Source organism: Otolemur garnettii, unplaced genomic scaffold (genome assembly GCF_000181295.1).
Source record: "Otolemur garnettii isolate 467f Iridium unplaced genomic scaffold, OtoGar3 scaffold00002, whole genome shotgun sequence".
Classification (NCBI taxonomy): Eukaryota; Metazoa; Chordata; class Mammalia; order Primates; family Galagidae; genus Otolemur; species Otolemur garnettii.
The window spans coordinates 53784861-53810499 of record NW_003852397.1 but is presented as its reverse complement, the minus strand read 5'-3'; the positions used below and the strand labels follow the sequence as shown (position 1 = coordinate 53810499).

General features: G+C 38.6%; 1 protein-coding gene across 3 annotated transcripts in view; it reads left to right on the top strand.

Annotated features, from left to right (window-relative positions):
• Positions 1–25639, top strand: part of LRRFIP2 (LRR binding FLII interacting protein 2) — a 144405-nt gene that overhangs the window by 114008 nt on the left and 4758 nt on the right. For 2 of the 3 annotated variants that reach the window (XM_023514010.1, XM_023514016.1), the window contains 6 exons: positions 4501–4593; positions 13544–13676; positions 16067–16116; positions 17097–17217; positions 21175–21254; positions 22278–22382. In XM_023514010.1, the coding sequence (XP_023369778.1) occupies positions 4501–4593; positions 13544–13676; positions 16067–16116; positions 17097–17217; positions 21175–21254; positions 22278–22382 (582 nt within the window). Of the gene's footprint in view, positions 1–4500; positions 4594–7062; positions 7156–13161; positions 13264–13543; positions 13677–16066; positions 16117–17096; positions 17218–21174; positions 21255–22277; positions 22383–25639 lie in introns of all 3 variants that reach the window. The other variant, XM_023514017.1, reaches the window with a different exon arrangement.

Here is a 25639-nt window from a genome sequence, read left to right as displayed (position 1 = left end):
ATTCCATTGTATGGACATGCCATGTTTTGTTTATCTTTTTGTGTGCTGATGAACATTTGGGTTGTTTCTACTTTTTGGTTGTTACGAGTAATGTTGCTGTTAACATTTGTGTATAGTTTTTTTTGTGTGGATGTGTTTTTCTTTCTTAAAGTGTATAGTTGGAAATGAAATTACTGGTTCATATGGTAGCTGTGTTTAACTATTTGAAGAAAGTCAGACTTTTATCCAAAGCAGCTGCATCATTTTACAGTTTTTGGCCAGGGCTGGGTTTGAACCCGCCCCCCCTGGGGCCCGCCCCCTGCTCTTCTGAGCCACAAGCACTGTCCAGCTGCTGCATCATTTTGTATTCCCACTAGCAGTATATGCTGGTTCTGAGTTCTCTAAATCCTCCCCAACACTCATTATTATCTGACCTTTTTGTTCTAGCCATCCTGAGAGGTGTGGTTTTGATTTGTTTTTCTCTGACAACTAGTGATTTTGAGTATATTTTCATGGGCTTATTAGCTATTTGTATATCTCCCTTAGAGGAATCGTTATTCAGATCTTTACTTATTTTTAAATCGGATTATTTGTCTTTTTTTATTATTGAGTTGTAAGAGTTGTTTCTGTATTCATTATCTTTTATCAGATATATGATTGCAACTATTTTCCCCCATTCTATGGGCTTTTTACTTTCCTATGCTTTGTTAGCTTAAGTCCCTCTTTAAAGAGAAACATCTTCATCTCTTTATTACTCAGATAGGACAGTTTACATAGGAAAGGCAAGATAAAAGCTTGATTCTTTGCCTTTATTTATGAGTGTTCAAAATAAAGAATTGGTTGTTCAGTATCCTTTCCTAGTGACCAACTACTTTTCTTTTTAAAATACCATTATGAAATCATAAATTCAAGCATTTGATATTTTTGAGACATAGTAGCTTTTATTCTTTTTGATTCTTGTCCCTCCTTTGACTGAGGTGAATCTCTTCAGGTTGATTGCTAAATATTTTTCATACCTTCTATGCTTTCTGCTAGAAGATGCCCTAGTCTTATCTACATTTTCTGCCCCAGACTTGGAATTGGCCATTTGTTCAAGGAGCCCTAGTTGTCTTTTAGTGGAGCAGTATGAGTCCTTAATGCCACCAAGTTGGTTACTATTTGTAGGGCTCTTCAGTAGATATGGGAAATATATATGTGAGGATTTTTTTGTTTTTTTAACAATAAAGTATATTATGAGTTCATGCTAATAATTCTAATTCACATCCAGGGTGTTAGTGTTTTTACTTAACATCTTCTGTCTTACACCCGTATCTACTTTTTCTCATGCTACAATTCCTGGTTCTCAAAGTCACTGGGGATGATGGTAATTATGATATATTCTATTCTTATTTCTTCATCCCACATTACCCAGAATAGCAACACCAATGTTAAAACCAACTATACAATTACTGAAAATAGTTAAAAGTTTGTTATTTTGTTTTGTTTGGCTGTTATTTTTGTTATTTAGGCTATGTATAGCTAACTGTTGTTTTTATTTTTTTTGTTTGTTTTTAAACTTGTTTTTAGAAGCTAATTGAAATAGTTTCTCTGTGCTTATGCTACTAACTGGATATACAGTTTGGTTCACTGCATTTTATTTTCAGTACTTAGGAATTACTTTTTACATCTTTAATTTATTATTTTATTTTTAATTATGGCTAAAAAAACACATGAATTACCGTATTAATCATTTAAGTCATTAATCTACCTTTATCTCTTATCCCTATTTCTTACTTTCTTTGAGAAATTTTAAATTTAATGGTTTATCTTTCTATTTTTGTAACCTAAGAAAATGTATTAGCCATTTTTAAACTAAAAAGATATATATGTTACCACTCAAAATACATGTATATATACATATATGTATTTGTAATCCTCCTTTCTTAGAAAATGGTAGCATTATATAAATACTGTTCTACACCTTGATTTTTATCATTTATGAAGGTAGTATAGAGAAATCTTTCTCACTCTTTTTACCATTGCATTAGCTATTTCATTGTATGGCTGTACTACACTTTATTCTACCCCTTTCCTATTAATAGCCATTAAAATTGGCTAGGTGCTTGTAGCTCAGCAGCTAGGGTGCTGCTGGCCACATGCACTGGGGCTGGCAGGTTTGAACCAAGGCTGGGCCTGCCAAACAACAATGACGACAACAACAACAACAACAACAAAATGCCATGCATTGAGGTGGGCGCCTATAGTCCTAGCTACTTGGGAGGCTGAGGCAAGGGAATCACTTAAACCCGAGAGCTATGACATCAGGGTACTCTATTAGGGTGACAAAGTGAGACTCTATCTCAAAAAAAAAAAAAAGCCATTAAAGTTGTTTGTGTGTTTTGCTGTCCTGTAGGGCTGGGCGAGGTGGCTTCTGCCTGTAATCCTAGCCCTCAGGGAGGCCCAGGCTGGTGGATTGCTTGAGCTCAGGAATTTCAGTCAGCTTGAGCAAGACTGACACCCCATCTCTACAAACTAGCTGGGTGATGTGGCCGGCTCCTGTCATCCCAGCTACTTGGAAGGCTGAGGCAAGAGGATCTCTTGAACTCAAAGTTTGAGGTTGCTGTGACCCATGACACCACAGCACTCTATTGAGGGTAACGGAGTGAGACTTTTGTTTCAAAAAAAAAAAAAAAAAGAAAGAGTCCTGTAAAAAAAAATAACACATTGCATAGGACTTTTTGTATTTTTTGCCAGTGTATCAATTGAGTCATAAGAAAGGGATTTCTGTATTGAAATGTATATAGTTTTGCAAGATATTGTCAAATTCCCCTTTAAAAGCTTTAAGGCATTTTGCATTCCCACCAAAATATAAGAGAAGGGCCTGTTTCTTTCCCCATAGTTTTTTCCCAGAATATACTGTCAGATATTTGAATTTTTACTGGTGTTCTGATGATACGTATGGTTTTAGTTTGCATTTCTCTTCATATGAGCATCTTTTCATATCCAGAGTTATTTCAGTTTCTTTTTCTGTAAACTGTCCAGTTCTTTAGCCTGTTTTCCTGTTCAGTTAATGCTTTAATGTTTTTTTTTTCTTCTTTCTAATTTTAGAAATTCTGTATTTTGGGAGATAATAACCCTTTGTCACTGACATAAATTATAATTTTGTATTTGCATTTTGTCATTTATCTTTTTACTTTGTTTGTATATTTTGCCATTCAAAAGTTTTAATTTTTATGTAGTCTAATTTACTGCTACTCTCTCCTAATTTTTATTTATTTTTGAGATAGAGTCTCACTATGTCGTCCTCAGTAGAGTGCTATGGCATTGCAGCTCACAGCAACGTCAAACTCTTGGGCTTACACAATTCTCTTGCCTCAGCCTCCCGAGTAGCTGGGACTATCGGCACCTGCCACAATGCCCACCCCCTTGTATGTGGCCAGTGCTCTAGCCACTGAGCTACAGGCACCAAGCATTTTTGAGACATTGTTAGTTAAAGTTTCTCCTAGTCCTTGGTATTTTTCTTTTAGCGCCTGATTAGTTTGTTTTCCCTATTTCTTCCCTTCCTGCTTCCCCCTTATGCTTCCTGCCTTTCTTTTCTCATCTACACATGTGATGCATTTAGAATTTTGCCCTGGTGTATAGTGTAAGGTATGATTTCAATTTTATCTTTTTCATATGGATATCCAGTTATCCCAACATCATAATTTAAAAGCCTATCTGTTCCTTGACTTGAGATCTCTTTTTGTTATTGGTGTTTAATGTATTTGTATATCTAATTATATCTATTTCTGAAATTTCTATCCTGCTCCATTGGTCTATATTCATGTGCCATTATAACACTGTTTTAAATAGAGAGGCTTTATAATATGTCTTAATATATAATAAAGCTAGCTTTCATCTTTTTCAGTTTTTTTTTTTCTGGCTAGTTTTTCTTTCAAATAAACTTTCATAATCAACTTGTCTTGCTCTGATGACAAAAAGCTTGATGGTATTTTTATTTGTACTGAATTAAATGTGTAGATTAGTTTAGGGAGAACTGGCATTTTTATGAAGTTGAATTATTGAAGAAGATGGTATGCCTTTCCATTTGTTCAGTCCTACTTCTCTGTCTTTTGTGAATGTTTCATATAATTTCCCTCATATTAGGTATAGGTTTTTGATTTAGCTTATAAATTTACATGTGTGTTTTATTTAATATTGATTTTATTTTGATATTATGTTTATTATTCTTTTGGTTCTTTGTTATCTTTGAAGATTATTGAATTTTAAATGTTAATTCTATAGTCCGTTATTTTATGATATTATCTCACTGTTTATAGTAATTTTGTCATTGATTAATTTAGGTTTTCTAGATGTATAATCGTATGAGATGACAACTTAAAAATTTCTGGATCTTTACATAGAATACACAATTTTGCTAAGTTACTATGAATTGACATTTCTTACATGTTTCTCAGGGTCCTACATAGCCTTAATGTTGTATATGTTTGAATTTGTTGTGTGCTGTGATCTATGTAAATGATATCATTTGTTTAATAACAGGAGTTAGAAAGACAGAAACATATGTGTAGCGTGCTGCAACATAAGATGAATGAACTTAAAGAAGGCCTTCGGCAAAGAGATGAACTTATTGAGGTATGTACATGAACTGTGAAAATAATCTTAAACAATGGTTGGGTGGGGATTAGGGTGTGTGTGGTAGGAGTAGAAGAGAATTAAAATGCTACAAAGAGTTTACTTATTTCTTTATATTTAGCTGTACTCTAAAATTTTACAAACAGGAAACATAAAGGCAAGCTTAATTAATGCTATGGACCTTACAAATACCCCTCCTTTTAATAGCAGAAGTTTTTGTAATTGTCTCTTATTCCTAAGCACACTCTTTTAATAATGTTTCCTTTCTAACAAAAGGAAAATTTATAGAGTAATGTTATTCTTTGGAACCCAGTGGATACTACTTTTGGGGCATGATTCTTGGGAATAAGATGTTTGATCTTCACTCAGGTAGATACATTTCTGAAGTGGCTCAGTGAAAAGAAATTGTGAGGATACCTCATATACCAAAAGGTGAAAGTTGGCTAGTGAGGAGGTCAAGTTTTTGCTCTGGCAGTGAAAGAACTCTGTGTGCCACACTGTTGGCAACATCTTAGGAGTGAGACATACCATACATGGGTCCACCAAGAATGTTTGGAAAAGTATTATCCTTGTAGGCATACTACCTTGCTTTCATCTCTGTTATTACCCCCTTCCATGTTTTTAGGTATTTATCTCTGTTATTCTTTAAATGTGGTTTACTCCCTTGAGGTGATTTATTTTCAGAAATATGAGAATAAGTTTGAGGGGCATCCTGCCCACTATCTAGGTGTGGATATTAAGGGCATCTAATGCTAACTTAGTGTTAGGTATCAGGAAGGCTTAACTATTAATGATACCAGGGGAGAAACCTAACTTAACCACATCCACCCACATTCCTGGCTATTCAGAACTTAGCCTGTCTTTTTTCCTGCCTCACTTATTCTCTTGCTCTGAAAATGACTTTAAAAAACAGTTATTAGAGGAAAAGAAATAATTATTTCTCTATTTGAGTATTGATGTTATTTTTCATCATTCTTTCTTTTTTTTTTGAGACAGAGTCTCACTTTGTCACAATTGGTAGAGTGCTATGGCATCATAGCTCACAGCAACCTCAAATTCTTGGGCTCAAGTGATTCTCTTTCCTCAGCTTGCCGAGTAGTGGGACTACAGGCACCTACCACAATGCCTGGCTATTTTTAGAGATGGGGGTCTCAATTTGCTCAGGCTAGGCTTGAACTCCCAAGCTAAACAATCCACCTGCCTCTGCCTCCCAGAGTGCTAGGATTATAGATGTGAGCCATCTTGGAATTTTTCATCATTCTCAAGAATAATTGAATTGGTTGGGTATTGTAACTCATGCCTATAATCCTCGCACTTGGAGGCCAAGGCAGGAGGTTTGCTTGAGCTCAGTAGTGAGACCAGTTTGAGCAAGAGCAAGACATTGTCTATACTAAAAATAGAAAAAAATTAGCCTGGTGTTATGGCATGCACCTGTAGTCCATGGCATGCTACTTGTGAGGCAGAGAGAGACAGGAGGATTGCTTGAAGCTGGGAGGTTGCAATGAGCTATGATGACACTTCTGTACTCTAGCCCAAGTGACAGAGTAAGACTATCTCACAAAAATAAAATAATAAAATTAAATTTTAAACACCTAAAACTAAAGATTCTGAAGTTTATATAGCCAGCGTCCTGGGTTTTTAGAGAAGCCACAGTGACTAATTATAGAAATCAAGCCTTATAATTCCTTTAAATGCAATTGAACTCCTGACCTCAAGTGATCCTGCCTCAGCTTCCCAGAGTGCTAGAGTTATAAGTGTGAACCACTGCGCCCAACCCACTTGTCTTGGGCGGGGGGCTGTCTTGAGAATTGCATTGCCAAGTAAATAATGTATGAGTAGGGAAAGTAGGAGATCAATATTTGCCAATAAGCATAAGAAGAAAACCTGTTAAATATAAAAGGGTATAAATTAGCATCATTGCTTAATTAGAAGAGTCATTTAAAAATTGTGAAATGTTAGATTGTAGTGTTCCTAAAAACTATTGTTTCCTTTATAATTCATGAGTTCTTGCTAACATAGATTTTAGTATCAGAAATTCAGAAACATAAGTTCTGCTTACCAAAACAAATTTAAAACTACTGCTTGTTCTCTATGATAAAAGACCATTTGTTTATAGCAAACCTAAATTTTCCTCTCTAAAAATGTAAGTTATTGTTTGGGGAAAAAAGGCGGTTTTCAAAGGAAGACACAGCTATAAGTACACAGAAAACCACACTGGCTTGCAGCCACATAACAGTCGGTGGTTGGGACAGTTATTCCCAGTTCCCTCCCTTACTTTCAGGGGCAAGCCAATCAGAATCCTTTGCCAAGACCCTAGATGTCATCTTTCCTTTTAACAAACCACTTTTGGTTTTCCTGCTCATCACAGACTTTCCCCTTTTATTAGTTTTATGTTTATTTCTTCCCTCTAATTCCCTCCGTTTTTTCTTTCTGTTCTTTTATTACTTCTGTCCCCCTCTTCCTCTGCAGGAGAATCAGCGCATGCAGCAGAAACTAGACTCCATGACAAAAGAGGTGTTTGACCTCCAGGAGACACTTCTTTGGAAAGATAAAAAAATTGGGGTATGAGATCAAATTGGGCTTTGGTTAGAAATTCATTGATGAGGAATAGAACAATAGAATTTAACTTAAAAATTCCTAAAACCCTGTCCTTTTGATTATTCCTGATCATTTATGCACTGTGAAATATGAACAAGCAGGAGACAGTCTTCTATGGGAAAACCTGATACTATGCCTAGAAAAAAGTCTTCTTTTCAGCTGACACTGGGCTTGTGAAACATACAAGTAGGAACTTTTAAAGGAAGTTTCTCTTTATTCCCCTAGGATTCTTCCCTCCCTCCCCTTAGGATTTTTATTCAGAAGCAGCCATAGACATTTAATTCAAAGTATGAGGTTAACTTGATGTCCTTACATTACAAGAATTTGGATAAGAAACAAGACGTTAGGGAGTAGGGGTAGGTTAAAGGTTATTAGCATCCTATAAATCCTTGGTGAATAAAATAGGAAAGGATTAAAATCAGTTTAATTACTGAAGTGGATAGGAATGTAAGACTTCCCAAAGTTACCATCTCTAATTATAACTCTAGAATTCCCCAAAGCAGGGGCCCAGATAAGGACAAAGTTTTCATTGCTTTTTTGCTAAGCCCTGCAGGTAGATTCCGAAAACACTGGAGGCTAAAAAAATTCCCAGTTCATTTCATGTGGTCTTTGGCTGGCAGTCCCGTTGCCTGGCATGTGCTATCTCTTCTGCAGGAGGGGAGCAATGTAGCTGTAACTGACAGAGGCTTACTTTGTCAGGGAAGGGCTATGGCAGAGGAAACAAAGGGCAAGTGAGAAAAGTCTTGTTCTGGTTAAGATTAGGTGGGCTAGGGGAAAGATGGCAAAAATCCTCTAGAGCTGTGGTCCCCAACCTCTGGACTGCGGACAGTTAGGAACTGGGCTGCACAGCAGGAGGTGAGCAGCAGTGAGCAAGTGAAGCTTCATCTGTAGTTACAACTATTCCCTATTACTCGCACCACTGCCTGAGCTCTGCCTCCTGTCAGATCAGGGGCTGCATTAGATTCTCATAGGAGTACAAACCCTGCTGTATATTGTACATGAGAGGGATCTAGGATGTGTGCTCCTTATGAAAATCTATTCCTTCCCTCCCCCACCTCCACTCTGTAGAAAAATTGTCTTCCATGAAATCTGTCTCTGGTGCCAAAATGGTTGGGAACCACTGCCCTAGAGCACCTGTGAGAGAGCTGTGTGGGTACGAAACCCCCTGAATCGTAACTACCTCTATTAGGAGCATACTGAAGCCCAGTCAGCAGTATCTAGTCCTGTCCATTGCTCCAAAGACTCCATCTTTTCCTTAACAAATACCTGGGCAGACCACATTTCTTTTGAGTTCATAGACCCAAAATTTAAAGAACTGAAGATACTTTTCTAATGTTTAAGTTACTGAGAAATTACTAGAAAAGCTTTTTGGAGGATAAAGCAACACTCTGTTAGGTGTTTTGAAATAGTGATTGTGAGCTAATAAAATGAGATGTTAAAAAACGTATGGCACAAAGTAGGCAATATGTAAAAAGTAGTTATAATTTGGTCACTATTTAGAATGGGCTTTTTTAGCACCACGCATAATTTTCTTTAGTACAGATCTGCTGGTCCCAGATTTATAATTTGTATAATTGTCTTAGTATTTTAAACTATCTTGGACAAGCCATGGAAAAACCCCACACCTCCCAGTCCAGTGAAATATCTATTCAAAACAAAATGAAATTTTTTGTCATCAGAAAGGTGGTATGCCAATGGTTAAGATATAAATTATTTGGGTTTTTAAGTTGTCTTGGCATTTATTGCACAAATGCATGTCTCTATTTTGTGTGCTATACAATAATATATTCCTTTGACTTTTTAAAGAACTGAACTCTTTTTATTTTGAGAAAATTTTAGATTCACATGCAGTTGTAGGAAATAATACAGAGAAATCCTATTACCCGTTACCCAGTTTTACCCAAATGAAACATCTTGCAGAACCACAGTATATTACCACAACGAGGATATTAACTTTGATACAATAAAAATACAGAACATTTCTATAACGTATCATTCCTCCTTTTATAGCCATATCTGCTGCCTTTCCACCCTCTCTTCCGAGCCCTGGAAACCACCAATCTGTTCTCTGTTTCTATAATTTTGCCATTTTAAGAATGTTATATAAACGGAATCATATAGCGTATGACCTTTTATACTTAGCTTTTTTTGCTCAGTATATGTCCCCGTAGATTTATCCAAGTTGTTGTGTGTATCACTAGTTCATCCATCCCTTGACCCTTCTTTGAATTTGAAAATTATGCTAAAATACAAAAAACATTTACCATTTTCACCATTTTTGAGTGTACAGTTCAGTGGCATTCAGTACATTCACATTTTTGGGCCAACCTCCATGCATCTCTAGAACTTATTTACTTTCCTCAGCTGAAACTCTGTCCCCATTATACAACAACTCCCCATTTCCCGCTTCCCACCAGACCCTATCTTTCTGTGTCTATGAATTTGACTACTCCAGTTACCTCATATAAGGGAAATTATATAGTGTTTGTCCTTTTGTGACTAGCTTTCACTTAGCATAATGCCCTCAAGGTTCATGTTGCAGCTTATGCCAGGATGTCCTTATGTTTTTAAGGCTGAGTAATATTTTATTGTATGTATACCATATTCATCTGTTGATAGATAGTTTGGTTGCTTCCACCTTGGCCTGTTGTGAATATGCTGCTAGGTGCTTTCAACTGTTTGAGGTATAGGTGTATACCTAGAAATGGAGTTACTCAATTATATAGTAATTCTATGTTTAATTTTTTTGAGAACAGCTGTAACTGTTTTCTATAGTGGCTGTGCCATTTTACATACACATCAGTAGTGCACAAGGGTTTCACTTCCTCCATGTCTTCACCAACACTTATTATTCTCTTTTTTATTACTAGTATTAAACTTAATGGAAAGCATTATCCCTAGGTGGAAATTCAGTTTTCTTTAGTTCTTCCTTGCCTGTAGCTCCACTATAGTTCTGAGTACTAGAAGTCCATGTATAGTATTGATTCATATGAGGAACTTGTATATCTTATAGCTCACCATAAACTCAATCCCTTTCTGACTAAAGATATTTGTACGCTAGTGCAATTATATGGAGAATTAACCTCTTGACCCAAAGTTCAGCCCATGATATATATCCTTTTGGCTTTTTGATGCTAGAATTTGAGGTAGGTCAGGGATAAAGATTTATTTTGATATCCTCAAGCATATACTTTTTACTCTAAAAAAATCCCACTGTAAGAACTATTGTTGCATGCAAACCCCAAAGTAGTGGTTATATGGTTAGGTAATACAGAGGATTTCAGATCCAGTAGGGATATATTTGATACAGTTATAAGGTATTTTAGTAGTGTTCAAACTTTGTGGTGAAATGGGTAAATTTACATGATATATTTTATTTTCCCATGTGTAATTATGGGAAGATGAAATTAAAAAGTCCAAAAGTAAAAATAAAATTCAGTGCTGTAGATGTGGTAGAGGAGCAAATGTCATATACTAGCATTTGCTAGAATTCCTAGTTCTACAGTGGCCTGTTCCTAAGAGGTATTCACTAGTGTTGTGTTTATCCAGCATGTTGTGACAGTGATCATTTACTCAGTTATTATGTGGTGATGCATGGCATAACAACGCACAAAGATACCAATAACCAAAAATAGCAAACCCAGTGGAGATTAGAGTGACTTTCAACAGATGGGACGGTATTGCTGTGTGTTGTTCTCTTTATGTTTTGTCTGTTAATAATATTGTGGAGTGTGAATACTAACTGGAAGCATTTTACCAAATGCCTTATGGTGCTAGAAACCATATAAATGATCAATTTATAGGGACTTGAGACCATCATATAGGTAATTGTTGAAGTTAGATATTGACAGTACAGTTTGGGTAAGTGAAGAATTAGGACTTGGCCTATGAACTACTTTCCACCATCATCTAGGATGACAGTAAGGGAATACATGTGTGTATAATGTGGCCTTCATAGTGCTGCGATATAAAACTGTATACATGAGCTTTGGCACCACAAAGAACTAGACTCATTTTCTAACTTTGGCACTTAGTGCAACTTTGGACAAAAAAATCTGAGCTTGAGTTTTCTGATCTGTAAAATGAGGATAATACAAGTACATTATAGGATATGGAAGAGAGAAATTCCTTTTTTTCTTTTTCTTTTTCTTTTCTTTTTTTTTTGAGACAGTCTCACTATGTTGCCCTTGGTAGAATGCCATGGGGTCACAGCTCATAGAAACTTTCAACTCTTAGGCTTAAGCAATTCTCTTGCCTCAGCCTGCCAAGTAGTGAAGGGAGAAATTTCATATATAAAATAATATATGAAGGAGAAATTTTATGTATTTAAAATAGTGCCTGCCATATAATTTGTGCTATGCAAATGGTAGTTGCTATCATCCAAATAAATAATAAATCTACTTACTCCCAGTTGGTTGCAGAATAAGGCAATAATGATATTAAAAATGACCTAGCTATTCAGCTATTAGTAATTAAGTAGTTGTCCCATTTCAAAAACCAATAAACTGAGAGGAAACTATTATAGTTTAATTTCTTTTTTTTTTTTTTTTTTTTTGAGACAGAGCCTCAAGCTGTCCCCCTGGGTAGAGTGCCGTGGCATTACAGCTCACAGCAACCTCCAACTCCTGGGCTCAAGCGAGTCTCCTGCCTCCGCCTCCCAAGTAGCTGGGACCACAGGCGCCCGCCACAACGCCCGGCTATTTTTTGGTTGCAGCCGTCATTGTTGTTTGGCGGTCCGGGCTGGGGATTCAAACCCGCCACCTTAGGTGTACGTGGCTGGCGCCTTAGCCGGTTGAGCTATAGGCGCCGAGCCTATAGTTTAATTTCTTAGAGTAATGGGAATGCTGGCAGAAAACATTGAACATATGAGCAAATATGTGGAGAAATGCTTTTGCAAATAGGCCAGCTGTCTGGTTCCTTCATAGATTACTTAATTTGGGTTTGTTATTTTATCATGTGACTTGTCACTGATGACCAAAGTATGTTTCTGCTTCTGCACTGTCCTCCTCAGCTCTGACAGTTGTGAGATTCAGGAATTAGCAGGGAATTTACAAATGAAAAACCGACCTGCTTTTCCTGAACCTTCACTGCCTGCAGTGATTTACTCTGACTATTCCTAGAAACCTCTGCCTATGGGATGGGCACTATTATCCCCTCTTTTTCAGATGAGGAAACTGAGGCTTAGAGTAAGTAAGTGCCAGGACTTAAAATCTTGATTTTGAGTTCACCTCCCTCTGACCCCCCATTTTTTGAGACAGAATTTCACTTTGTCGCCCTTGGTAGAGTGCTGTAGCATCATAGCTCACAGTAACCTCAAACTCTGGGGCTAAAACTGATTCTCTTGCCTCAGCCTCCTGAGTAGCTGGAACCACCTGCCACAACACCCAGTTATTTTTAGAGATGAAGTCTTGTTCTGGCTCAGGCTGGTCTCAAACCTGTGAGCTCAGGTAGTCCACCTGCCTTGGCCTCCGAGAGTGCTAGGATTACAGGCATGAGCCATAATACCCAGCCTACCCAGAACCATTTTAAAGTTTATTTTAAATCAGGTATATTCTTGAATACTACTATTTTAGTTAAACATGAAATGTGGATTTTTTGTTCCTAAGTGAAAATTTCCTGAGGAGGTCAGTGAGGAAAATTTTATTTTATTCTTTCTGGTATCTTCATCTTCCTTTTCCTGTTCTTTTCATTGACTGGAAAAGAAAGATTTGTTTCCCTGCTTGATGTGATAAGCATGTTTTGCTAAATTTATTTGTGCATGAGGACCAGTTTGCATTAAAACTCTCTTTTAGAGGTATATATCCATATAATCTTGTATTCCTTCCATGTCTGACTGCTTGTTCCTAGTCTTTTGACTGCTTCTTTGCTTTTATGTCTTTATCTTTTCTTATTTGAATTAGGTACTTCTCTGCTACCTTTCACCTGCTCTTTTTCTGTGCCATTCTTTCCCTTGCTACCCTGCCTAACCAGGCCCTAGAGAAACAAAAAGAATACATTGCCTGCCTTAGGAATGAGCGAGATTTGCTCAGAGAGGAGCTGGCTGACCTGCAGGAGACAGTGAAGACGGGAGAGGTATGTCAGCACCAGCTTGGAGCTCAGGTCCCACACTGCTTTACTCTGTCTCCTTCCTTTCATCCTGCCATCTTTCCTAGCCTGACCACAAACTACAGTGTTTATTCCCTAATCCAGTTTTGGAAGGTTTGAGTCATTTCCTCCACAGAGCATATTCCATGTAACTAATTCTAGCCAGGTGTGCCTGTGGCGAAAAAACATTGTTGCAGAGTTACCTCATAGAGTTTACTGCTTAGGTGTGAGCCATCTTTTGTGATGGTGAGTTTCTTTCTTCCCACAGAAACATGGCTTAGTTATAATTCCCGATGGTACTCCCAATGGTGATGTCAGTCATGAACCAGTGGTTGGAGCCATCACGGTTGTGTCTCAGGAAGCTGCTCAGGTCTTGGAGTCAGCAGGAGAAGGGCCACTAGGTAAGACACTGATTGCTATATTGACTTGGATTAATGTTGCCCTGCTGGGCTTTCTGCTTTTTTATATTCTGGCCTGAAAAACAAAAACATATAAAGGGCAGTCTGAGACTTAAGTAGATCTGTACTAAGAGGAATCTGGGCTCATGTCTTCAGACATTCCTGATCTTGGGAACCAGCATCTGAGTTCTAAAAGGCCACTGGATGGAAGCACAATGGGTATATACACATTGCTTTTTCACTTAACTATCAACTTTATGCAAAGAGATCTAATACTGTACACTTGTCCCAGGGAAGCAGTGGGCTAGCAGGGAGACTTCTTGAGGATGATTTAAGGTTCTTATTTCTGGAACACCTGGTTTCATGTTCCAGGTTCTGTAATTCTTTGCTACCACGTTGTTTAAGGCAAGAAACAGATGACGAAGACCATGGAGTAGAGCTTTCAAGCCTCTTAAATTTAACCCTTTGAGAATCTAATGACACCTCTTTTGAGGAAACCACAAAGGTGCTCATCCATTGCCCCTTCTAAGAAACTATTCTAGCAGAAGAAAGATGCACAGATACTTACCCTCAGTTCATATATATTTTTTTAAAAAAGATCTTTTCTTTCCTTTTCATCTTGTTTTCATATATGTGTAGGTTTTCTAGAGGAGTGAGAGATACTGTAAGAGTGAAGCAAACTGAAAACACATTTTAAAAATTAGTAAGTGGCTCGGTGCCTGTAGCTCGGCGGCTAGGGTGCCAGCCACATACACCGGAGCTGGTGGGTTCGAATCCAACCCGGCCTCCCAAACAACAATGACAACTACTACCAAAAAATAGATGGGCTTGTGGTGTGCGCCCGTAGTCCCAGCTACTTGGGAGGCTGAGGCAAGAGAATCACTTAAGCCCAAGAGTTTGAGGTTGTTGTGAGCTGTGATGCCACGGCACTCTACCAAGGGTGACATAGTGACACTCTGTCTCAAATAAATAAAAAAAAAAAATTAAACACAGTCTGTAATGTGCAGAATTCCAGAAATGTAGTTATAGATCTCTTAGATAAAGCAGGATACTAGGTGAGTGAGAGAGAAGAGGTAGAGAATGAAACGAGTATGTGGCTATAAGCAGCCCAGGGTATTTCCTTGCTTATTTGGAAGGTGCTGAAGAAACCAAAACTTATATTTGGCTTTGAACCTAGTTAGTTGTAGAGGGTGATTGGCCAGGTATCCTCTGCTGCTTTTATTGAATTATGGAGATCTCCTCAGTTGCACCCAGGCTGCAGTCAGCCCTAGTGATTAGTAATCCTACCATCAGGCACAGATTCACCCTTGGTTTCCACCATCTTAGAGTGGGTTCCCTTCCCTCCCCCCACTAGCTCTGATGGGACTTTGCTTCCTCCAGCACTGTGCCCCTCTCTTTTCTTTATTCCAGCTCCCTCCTACCCTCAATTCCCACTCTTACCTCCATCTTTTTTCACATACCGTAGAACCTCTGTAAGTTGACCACCCAAGGGACTGTGACAAACTTTAAGGAACTAGGTCTGCTGTACCGATATATACATGTGGTGCATGTCTGGTCTGTGAAAATTAGATCAAGTTAAGGAGGTGGTCAACTGTGGAGGTTTTGCTATATTTCCATCTCTTCTGCTAAGGGCTTAACTTTGGGAGTACCTTTGGCATTTGAGTTATCTGCCTTCTGGTGACAACTTGCAAATTTTTGAGATAAGGAAATTATTTCCTTTGTCCTTTAGTTTGTCTTGAAGTGGAAAATTCACTGCTTCCTTTTCTTTTTTTGAGACTGAATATCCCTTCGTTACCCTCAGTAGAGTGTTGTGGCGTCATAACTCACAGCAACCTCAAACTCTTGGGCTCAAGTGATCCTCTTGCTTCATCCTCCCAAGTAGCTGGGACTATGGGCGCACACCACAAGCCCCTCTATTTTTTGGTAGTAGTTGTCATTGTTGTTTGGGAGGCCGGGTTGGATTCGAACCCACCAGCTCTGGTGTATGTGGCTGGCACCCTGTAGCTGGGACTATAGGTGCCTGCCACATGCCTAGCTATTTTTTTTAGAGTTGGGGTCTCTCCCTGGCTCAGGCTGGTCTCAAAACTCCTGAGCTCAGGCAGTCCACCCACCTTGGCCTCCCAGAGTGCTAGGATTACAGGTGTGAGCCAGCAGGCCTGGCCCTCACTGCTTTTTTTGAGCTGGTGCCCTGATAAGCAATTAGCTGTATGGAAATATAATTGATAATTAAGAACTTTTCTATAATACTATGAAAGCCTTTATTTCTTTTGATATTCAGAGCTATAAGTAATGTAAATGCTTTCTGTTTATGAGTTTGAGGAGTTATTTTAAAATTGTTTATATACTACATCATTATTACATATTTAGTTTTCAATGTTTTTCATTTGTTTTAGATGTAAGGCTACGAAAACTTGCTGGAGAAAAGGAAGAGCTGCTATCGCAGGTAAAAGTATTTTTCTCACTAGAAGGTAATGCTCTTTTTAAGTGACTAAGTTACATGCTAAAAGGATAGCAAACGGAAATGTTCATTAGAAAGACATGTTCTTATTTCAAATATCAATACTTAAATGAGATTTGAAGGTGAAAAAGATAATTCACATTTTGCCTTTTTATTATTCCCTATTCTTTTAAGATATTTTTCGGGACACATAGTTTAAGGAATCTTGTTCTACAGAGTTCTTAAGGCAGCAGTCTCCATAACCTGGGACTTTTTCTTTTTCTTTTTTGAGATAGAGTCTTTCTGTGTTACTCAGACTGGCCTTGAACCCTGGGCTCAAATGATTTTCCTGCCTCAGCCTTCCAAGTAGCTGGGACTATACGTATATGCTCTATTGCAAAATTTGGAGTGCAATATTAAGGTCATAACTGACTGCAGCCTCATATTCCTTGGCTTAAGCAATCCTCCTGAGTAGCTGGGACTATGGGAATGCATCACCACACCGAGCTACTATTAATTAAAACATTTTTTTGTAGAGATGAGATATTGCTATGTTGTCTAGGCTGGTCTTATATTCCTGGCCTCAAGTGATCTTCCTGCCTTGGCCTTTCAAAGTTCTGTGATTACAGCATGAGCCACCGACCCGGGCCTAGACTTTTCGTTTTAATAGAAGTAACAAAAAATATCCAAAATTTATACTGTTCCATAAAACATACATAAATAATAAAATATGGCTATTTTTATTGTATTTTTGTTGGGTTACCTGATCCTGGGATTTGCTCCTTTTGTTATTTGTTTTTAGCTTATTGCTAGCATCTAGAAGAGTGTATGTCCCATAATAGGCACTCAAAAAATAGTTTTCAAATGAATGATTTATGTGGCCAAATGATGAGGATTTGCCTTATTCTGTGATGCAACCATTGGGGCAAGCATCTGTTTCATTTGGGAGATTGAATCTGGTTTTTGAACCTTTATTTCCATTTCAGATTAGAAAACTCAAACTTCAGTTAGAGGAAGAACGACAGAAGTGCTCTAGGAATGATGGTACCATGGCTGACCTGGTGGGACTACAAAATGGTTCAGACTTGCAATTCATCGAAATGCAGAGTGGGTACCAGGGGATGGGCCAGTCCTAGTATGTATGTAGGTCTCCTCCCAGGAGTAGGATTGTGAACAAGCCACCAGAGTCTCAAAATACACTTTTCTTAAGAGAAGCTATGCTACAAAAATGTGTCAGTCTGGCTAGTCCAGAAAAGGTTTCTAGTCAGTAACATAGGTGAATAGAGGCTTTACTAGCCTGTGGCCTTAAGAGGATAATGAGAGGACTAATTAATGTTCTTACCCTTTCTGAACAAAGTGATTTCTAAGAACTTTTTGTAGATAGTGAAATGCCTTTGACAACCTGACACTCCTTTTCCATACCCACATATCATCTTTAAGCTCCTATTAAAGATATGATATTCATACGTAGATAGCCTTTGTTAATGATATTTTATTTTTCCAGATTTTTTTTAAGGCAACACACATCTATTATCTCATATTTGCTGTTGTCTAGTTACTTGGACATGCTTTAGCTGGCCATCTGCTAAGGATCTCAAAAACCTGCAATCAAAGTGTCAGTCAGGGCAGAGTTCTCATTAGGACCTTGCCTGGGGAAGGAACTGCTTCTAAGGTGCCTTGTGTGCTTGGAAAAATTCATTTCCTTGCAGTTGTAGAATTCATGGTAGTATGCTTCTTCAAAGCCAGCAACATAGAGAGCAAGTCTTATAAAATGTATAATAATATTATAATCAGAGGCAGGACATGTGTACCTTTATCTCACCATGTTCTGTTTGTTAGAAGAAAATCACAGATTTTGCTCAGAAACAAGGAGTTACAATAGAGTGTTACCCTAAGCAGTTGGAGCTCAGTGGGCCCACCATAATGTTTCTTTGTCACATTCACCTCACATTCTTAAAGAGAACTGAAAGTGGATATGAAGTTTAAGAAAAAAAGCTTTTCTCCACAATTTACATCTGTAAACCCAGATTCATATGTAGTTGAATTAAATGTAACTTTCCTCAAAATGGGAACCTCAAACTTTAAATTTGAATGCATGTTTCATTCCATATGCAGACACTTCCACTGACTAGAGCAAAATAGCACTGGGTAATAGATGGCTTTCTGCAAGGTAGAATCCTTACCACCCTCTGAGTTTTAAAGGAAGCTGTATTTTAACATTGAGCATATATGTGTATGATAGATTGGAAATACATTGGGTATAAGGATACCCTTCTCATCTAAGCATTTCAAGTCTAGGAATTTATTACATTTGATTCATTATGGCTCTATCTTGAAGTATATTAATTGCAGTGTTGTTCATAATACTGAGACACTTAAACAGAGGACATCAAGTGGTAGTCTTTTTTTTTTTACAGTTTTTGGCCGGGGCTGGATTTGAACCTGCCACCTCCAGCATATGGGGCTGGTGCCCTACTCCTTTGAGCCACCAGGCACCGCCCCTGAGTAGTAGTCTTAAAAATCATTTCCCTTCTACTCCAGTGGGATTTTGGAGTACTTTTGTCTACTAATTACTTTTAGAACTGATGCATTTCCATAGTAAGTATCCATTTACTAGTTTATTACAAAAGATACAGATGAAGAGATGCATAGGGTGAGGTATATGGGAAGGGGTGTGGAGCTTGCAGGGCCCTCTTAGCTGTGCCATCCTCCAAGAACCAACTTGTGTTCAGCTGTCTGGAAGCTTTATTTTTTTTCAGTTTGAATAGTGATTTTTCTATAACTAATTTTAAAATCTTGGTTATTCTATGGCCTTCACATCTAAATATTTTGAGTTAGGTTCCTTAGAAAAGACTTTTTGGATTAAGGCTTATTGATAGTAACTTTTGAGATTGGTATTACTACCTCTGTTGGATATCAGTTAGGACCCTTGTGATGTTTTGTGGTGAGTATTTTGATCGAGAACACTGCTTTGTTGAGGAGGGTAGGTAAAGAGTAGGACCTGAGAAGAAGCGGGCTAGGAACTAGCTAGAAACTACAATGATGAGCCTAACTCAGAACAATGGTTGCCAACAGTTTCAGAGAGAGGGCAGGGCAAAGGGTTGAGAGATTGGCTCAAAGCAGCAGATTCAAAAGGAATCAAATTCAGGGTAATGGACTGGCATTTATGTGGGAATGCTTCCTAGAACAGGTAGGTTTGGCATAGCTGCTCTTTGCAGAAGGTAGGGAAAAGTACCCAGGGTGGAGGTGTAGAATGAAGTAAGCTGAGCAGGACTGTGGGAAGGCTGCGTCTGACTGGTGAAGACCAAAGCAAGCAGTTCCCTTGGAAAGCAGCCTAGGCAACTCTCTTGTGGACAGTGCCTTGGCTGTAATGTACTGTGTTTTGGAATGGAATTTCAATACACCTATGAAGTGACTGAAATGAAATGTAAGTCTCTGGGACTTACACTTTTGAAAATAGTAAGGAATGGATAGTTTGGAGAATAAGAAGGAAGCAACACATTCTGATAACCAGTAGATTTCCAGGGATGAGAATTAAAACCAAATATTCTTAAGTTTCTTTTTTTAGGGCTCAGAAATAGGAATAGCTCTCTTTGACTACCAGAGGTGGCTTTGGGGGAGATAGTTTTATAACCCAGTTACAGTAACTGTCCATTTAGAAAGTATAGGTAATTGTAACCTTGTTCATGTGGAAGTATAGAAACATTCTTAAGTTAGGTAATTTGAATATTTCCTTTGATAGGTTATATTTGGTTTATCTCTTGCAAGCATTAGGATTGTATAATCATTTCAGAGGCTGGGATTTTTTTTTTTTTTGCTTGAAGTTTTTGGCTGGGGCTGGGTTTGAACCTGCCCCCTCTGGTATATGGGGCCGGCGTCCTACTCCTTTGAGGTGCAGGAGCTGCCCGAGGCTGGGAATTTTTTATCTTCTTCAGCATTTCTAAACTTCATTTCAGGTGATTTGCTTCTTAGATCAGATGTACATTTAATGATTTGTAGCTCTAGCTATAACACATTATCACAACACATTATAGAAAAGCAGTCATGTCAGCAAATATTTATTAAGCATCTATTATGTGCAAAACACATGGCTAGGTATAGGTAGATTTAAGAAAGCTAAGACAGACCCCTCTCATTATATATACATACAATATTTAAAAAGCTTGATACATGTTATTAAAAAAGAAATATAAATAAAATGAACAGCAAGGGAAGAAGTTATAATTTTAACTAAGGGGAATCATGGAGAAGGTAAAAATTGAGGTTGGCCTTGAAGGTTGGTTAAGCTTTTTACTTTTTGATTTCAGAATATTATGGGGGTACAGGCATTTTTGGTTCCATGATTTGCTTTTGTACAGTTTAAGTCAAGATTGTAAGTGTGCCCATCACCCAAATAGTGTGCATTGTCCCTGCTAGGTTTTCATTTACCTACACTTTACTCATCTCAGCCCCTCCCCCTTGGTTTGCATTGAGTTTTACTACCATATGTGCACATTGTGTTGATCACTTAGTTCATTTAAATAGTACATGCGGTGTTTGTTTTTCCATTCTTGTGATACTTCACTTAGAAGAATGGTCTTTGGTTCATCCATGTTGTTACAAAAAGTTCATGGTTGGTTAAGATTTAAATCAGAGGTGAGGTCAAAGGGTCCTTTAGGTATGAGAGAGCAGAATTAAAACCTAGGAAGTGGAAAGGTACAGAGCTGGGTTCAGGGCACCAGAAAGCCCAGGGAAGCCCCAGGATCTCAGGACTTCAGATAAAGGTGGCAGGGGCTGTTGTTTCATTGACAGTACTCCTCTCTCAAAGCTGTCCTCACACGCATCATAGGGTGAAGAATGAGCTTTCTTCTAACTCTTGTTCCGAGGGAAACTGTTGCAACATAAGTACTAGAGCTTATTTTGTTATGTGCAGTCCAGAACCCCAGCTGCTGAAGATGAGGCAGTTGCTGTGTGTGTTTCTGTTTTGTAGTCCTACACTGCATGGTCCTCTCTGTGCTGCATAGGTGTTGCCACCTCATCTCTGAGAGATGAAGATAATCCCTTGTTATCTATCTTCTGTTCTAGGAGATGCCAACAGACAAATTAGTGAATACAAATTTAAGCTTTCAAAAGCAGAACAGGATATAACCACCTTGGAGCAAAGTGTAAGTACTTCTTTTATAGGGTACCAGGTGATTTAAATTTCCTTTAAACATACCTCCTTCTTCAACTGCAACAACAACAACAAAAAATAGCGGGGGGCAGCGCCTCTGGCTCAAAGGAGTAGGGCACGGGCCCCACATGCTGGAGGTGGTGAGTTCAAACCCAGCCCCGGCCAAAAACTGCAAAAAAAAAAAGTAGCTGGGCATTGTGGTGGGGGTGGGAAGCTGAGGCAAGAGAATCACTTAAGCCCAAGAGTTTGAGGTTGCTGTGAGCTGTGATGTCACGGCACTCTACCAAGGGCGACATAATGAGACTCTGTCTCAAAACAAACAAAACAAAACAAAAAAAACCATACCTCCTTCTTGCATCTAAGTGGCTAATTCTATGAGCCTGGGTTTCTGTGGGCTGCCTTTGCAGTCAGATCTGTAAAAGTTCTATATTTGAATAGAAAAGCTAGCAGAGGGAGGCACCTGTGACTCAAAGGAGTTGGGTGTCAGCCCCATATACAGGAGGTGCTGAGTTCAAACCCGGCCCCGGCCAAAAACTGCAAAAAAAAAAAAAAAAAAAAAAAAGCCAGCAGAGAACATCTGGCAAGGCACTTTAGTCTTCTGTTTTCTCTAAAAACATAGGAAACTGTGACTGTAATTGTTTTTTATAGATATTCCAAGAGAATTAAAGATCATAGTTTCTAACAAAATCGCTTAGTATGTATTTCAAAAAGTCTGAGAACTTTTCCATTCAATGAGTCTCCTTGTAGGATGTTACTTTGGCACTTAAGCAGTATGGTCATCATAAAACTTAACATGGGAAACTGGCCCTCTAATGACTCTACAGTTGTAATCCTCTCTGGGGACACATCTTGATTTATAAATAGCAGTTGGGTTCTGAGAGGACCTATGACTCACCCTGAGGGGACCTGTTAGATTATGTGGAATTTATTATTGCATTGTTATTTCCATCTTGGCTACCATAAAGTGATGATTCCTAGTGCCCAACCCTGGAGGCCTATGTTCTTGTATTTACAGATTAACCGGCTTGAGGGACAGGTGCTGAGATATAAAACTGCTGCTGAGAATGCTGAGAAAGTAGAAGATGAACTAAAGGCAGAAAAAAGGAAGCTACAACGAGAGGTACTTGTTTTACTATGATCCTTGAAGAACATAGTTCCTAAAAAGAACAAAAATCTTTTGCAGATAATTTCTTTGTTGTATTAGAAATGGAATACTGGTGGTGGTGGGGGGGCCAAGATGGCACCTGAGTACTAGCTTCCTTGCAACTGGGCACAGTGAGACTGGGGAGAGAAGATTCCAGGCATCTCTGGTTGGTGGGTTCTGCCCAGAAACATCCCTTTGGGGACACAGGAAGTCAGTGAGAGACTTCTGGACCCCATGAGGAGGGCAAAAGCAATGGAGAACTGGCAAGTGGTCGCGAGTGTTCCTTCGGTCTAATCCTGCTGGCAGCTATAAGTACAGCAGCAGTGAGATCGCAAACTGGAAAGACCGTACCTGTGAGCTGCTTTGGTTTTTTTTGGGGCACTCAGTGGAACCACCTTGGAAGAACTTGGGCAAGAGTGTGGAGGACTTTTAAGTGTTGTCTAGGGCCCCAGAATGAGCCTGACGGAGCTAATAGTATTTGGCTGTGGGCCGCATGGAGCCACTTTGGGAGAAATACTCAGCAGGCTCCACCTTCAGGATCGCAGATCAGGCAGGTGACCTTGGGCAAGTAATCTAGTGACTGAGCAGCCTTACAGCCTTACAGCCCTCAGGGGCTTAGAGTGAGACTGGTTTTGGCACACTGGGTAAATGGACAGCCACTTCAGGAGTGATCCCAGCAACAAGTGCTTTCCTGGGAAAGTTTCTGCTTAGCCAAGGTTAGCAGTTTAAAGTGCCTTTTAAATGGGCTGAGGAGAGATTTAGGCCCTCCACTCTGTGGAGTTTGAGAAATCAGCAGAGGCCTCCAGTCTCTATCTCGTATAGCTGTGTCAGCATTGTGATTAACATCTCATACCCCAGAAGATTACCTGTTGCCTAGACAATATTCAGCAAGGCATATATATGCTTTATTTGTTAATTTATTTTTTAATTTCAACATTTTCCCTCTAGATTTTTCTCTTTTTTCCCCTTCTTTCTTCATTTTTCTAGTTTAAATATAATTTTCCATTGTTGCCTTCTTTCAGAATTAGAACTTCATTTTTGCTAGTATTTCTGTCCCTATTATTTGGTTTCCCCCCCAATTTTATCCCATAAAGTTTTCTGTTTGCTTGTTTTGGTTTGATTTATAGCATTGTTGTCTTTCCTCTCTACTTGGTGAGGTACTATGTCTGAAAAGGCTAGCAAAGAGCTGCTGACCTCAAGGAAACCACCCAACCTGGTATACCCAAAGGTTGGGGGGTTTTAAGGTTGGCTTAAAGTGCCTTACTGTACACCTATATTGCTCCTGTCACCCTTTCTGTGCCTCTCTTCTTTTTCTCAATATTCCCTTTTACTCACCCCCCCTCCTTTCTCTTTTTTCTTTTCTTTCTTTTCTTCTTTGTTCCCTTCTTGCTCTTCAGTCTTCTCATCCTTCTGGTCCTGTACCAAAAGGACTCATTGAAACCCTAGTCCAGAGGCACAGTAACTTAAAGAGCAAGAGGAAGTGAAAGGAAAATTAAGGCAAGAAAACACTCATAAGAATCAGCAGAAAAATCCTGGCAACATGAAAAACCAGTCCAGAGCAATCCCCACAAGGGACCGTGACGTAGGTATTGCAGAGGATTCCACCTATGAAGAAATGTTAGAAAAGACAGAAAGGCAATTGAGAATAAAGATAATGGAAACAGTGAAGGAATTGCTGATAAAGTGGAAAATAACCAAAAGGAAATCCAAAAACAGAATCAAATAAGAGATGAACGAAATGAAGAATATAGAAAGGATATAGCAGAGATGAAGGAACTGAAGCAGTCAATTAGGGAACTTAAAGATGCAATAGAAAGTATCAACAACAGATTAGACCATGCAGGAGAAAGAATCTCAGAGGTAGAGGACAAAGTTCTTGAGATAACTCAGATAGTTAAAGAGGCAGAAAAGGAGAGAGAGAAAGCAGAACGTTCACTGACAGAGTTATGGGATTTTATGAAGCGTTCAAACATACAAGGTATAGTATCCCAGAAAGGGAAGAAGAATGCCCCAGAGGAATGGAAGCCATGCTAAAGAATATTATAAACGAAAAATTCCCAAATATCACCAAAGATTCTGACACTCCTTTCAGAGGGATATTGGACCCCAGGTGGCTTCAACACTAACAGAGCTTCTCCAAGACACATTGTGATGAACCTGTCCAAAGTTAAGACAAAAGAAAAGATTCTTCAAGCTGCCAGGAGTAAGCGCCAGTTGACCTACAGGGGCAAATCCATCAGTGACTGCACATTTCTCTAATGAAACTTTTCAAGCAAGAAGACAATGCTCATCTACCTTTAATCTACTTAAACAGAACAATTTCCAGCCTAGAATTCTATATCTGGCTAAGCTAAGCTTTAATATTGATGGAGAAATCAAATCATTTACTGATACTGAGGAAATTTGCCACAACAAGACCAACTCTACAGGAAATACTTCAACCTGTTCCACACACTGACCATCACAATGGATCAACGGCAAAGTAAGAACTCAGAAATTAAAGGACAGAACCTAACTTCCATACTGATGCAAAAGATAAAACTAAGCAATGGACTCTCATAAAATAAGAAGAATAGAACACTACTACACTTATCAATTATCTCAATAAATGTTAATGGCTTGAATTCCCCACTGAAGAGGCATAGATTGGCTGAATGTATTAAAAAACACAAGCCATCCATGTGCTGTCTGCAGGAAACATACCTAGCTTCAAAAGACAAATTAAAACTCTGAGTTAAGGGTTGGAAGACAATTTTTCAGGCAAACAATTCAGAAGAAAAGAGGAGTTGCAATCTTATTTGCAAATACATATGGAGTTAAAGCGACTAAAGTCAAAAAAGACGAAGATGGTCACTTTATATTGGTCAAGGGAAAAATACAACAAGACGACATTTCAATTCTGAATATTTATGCACCCAACTTAAATGCTCCCAGATTGTTGAAACAGGCCTTACTCAGTCTGAGCAATATGATATCCTGTAATACCATAGTAACATAGGACTTTAACACTCCTCTTACAGAACTGGACAGATCCTCTAAACAGAAAGTAAAGACATAAGGGACTTAAATGAGACCCTAGAACAACTGTGCTTGATAAACGCATATAGAACACTCCATCCTAAAGATAAAGAATATACATCTTCTCATCACCCCATGGCACATTCTCCAAAATTGATCATATCCTAGGACACAAAACAAACCTCAACAGAATCAAAAGAATTGAAATTTTACCT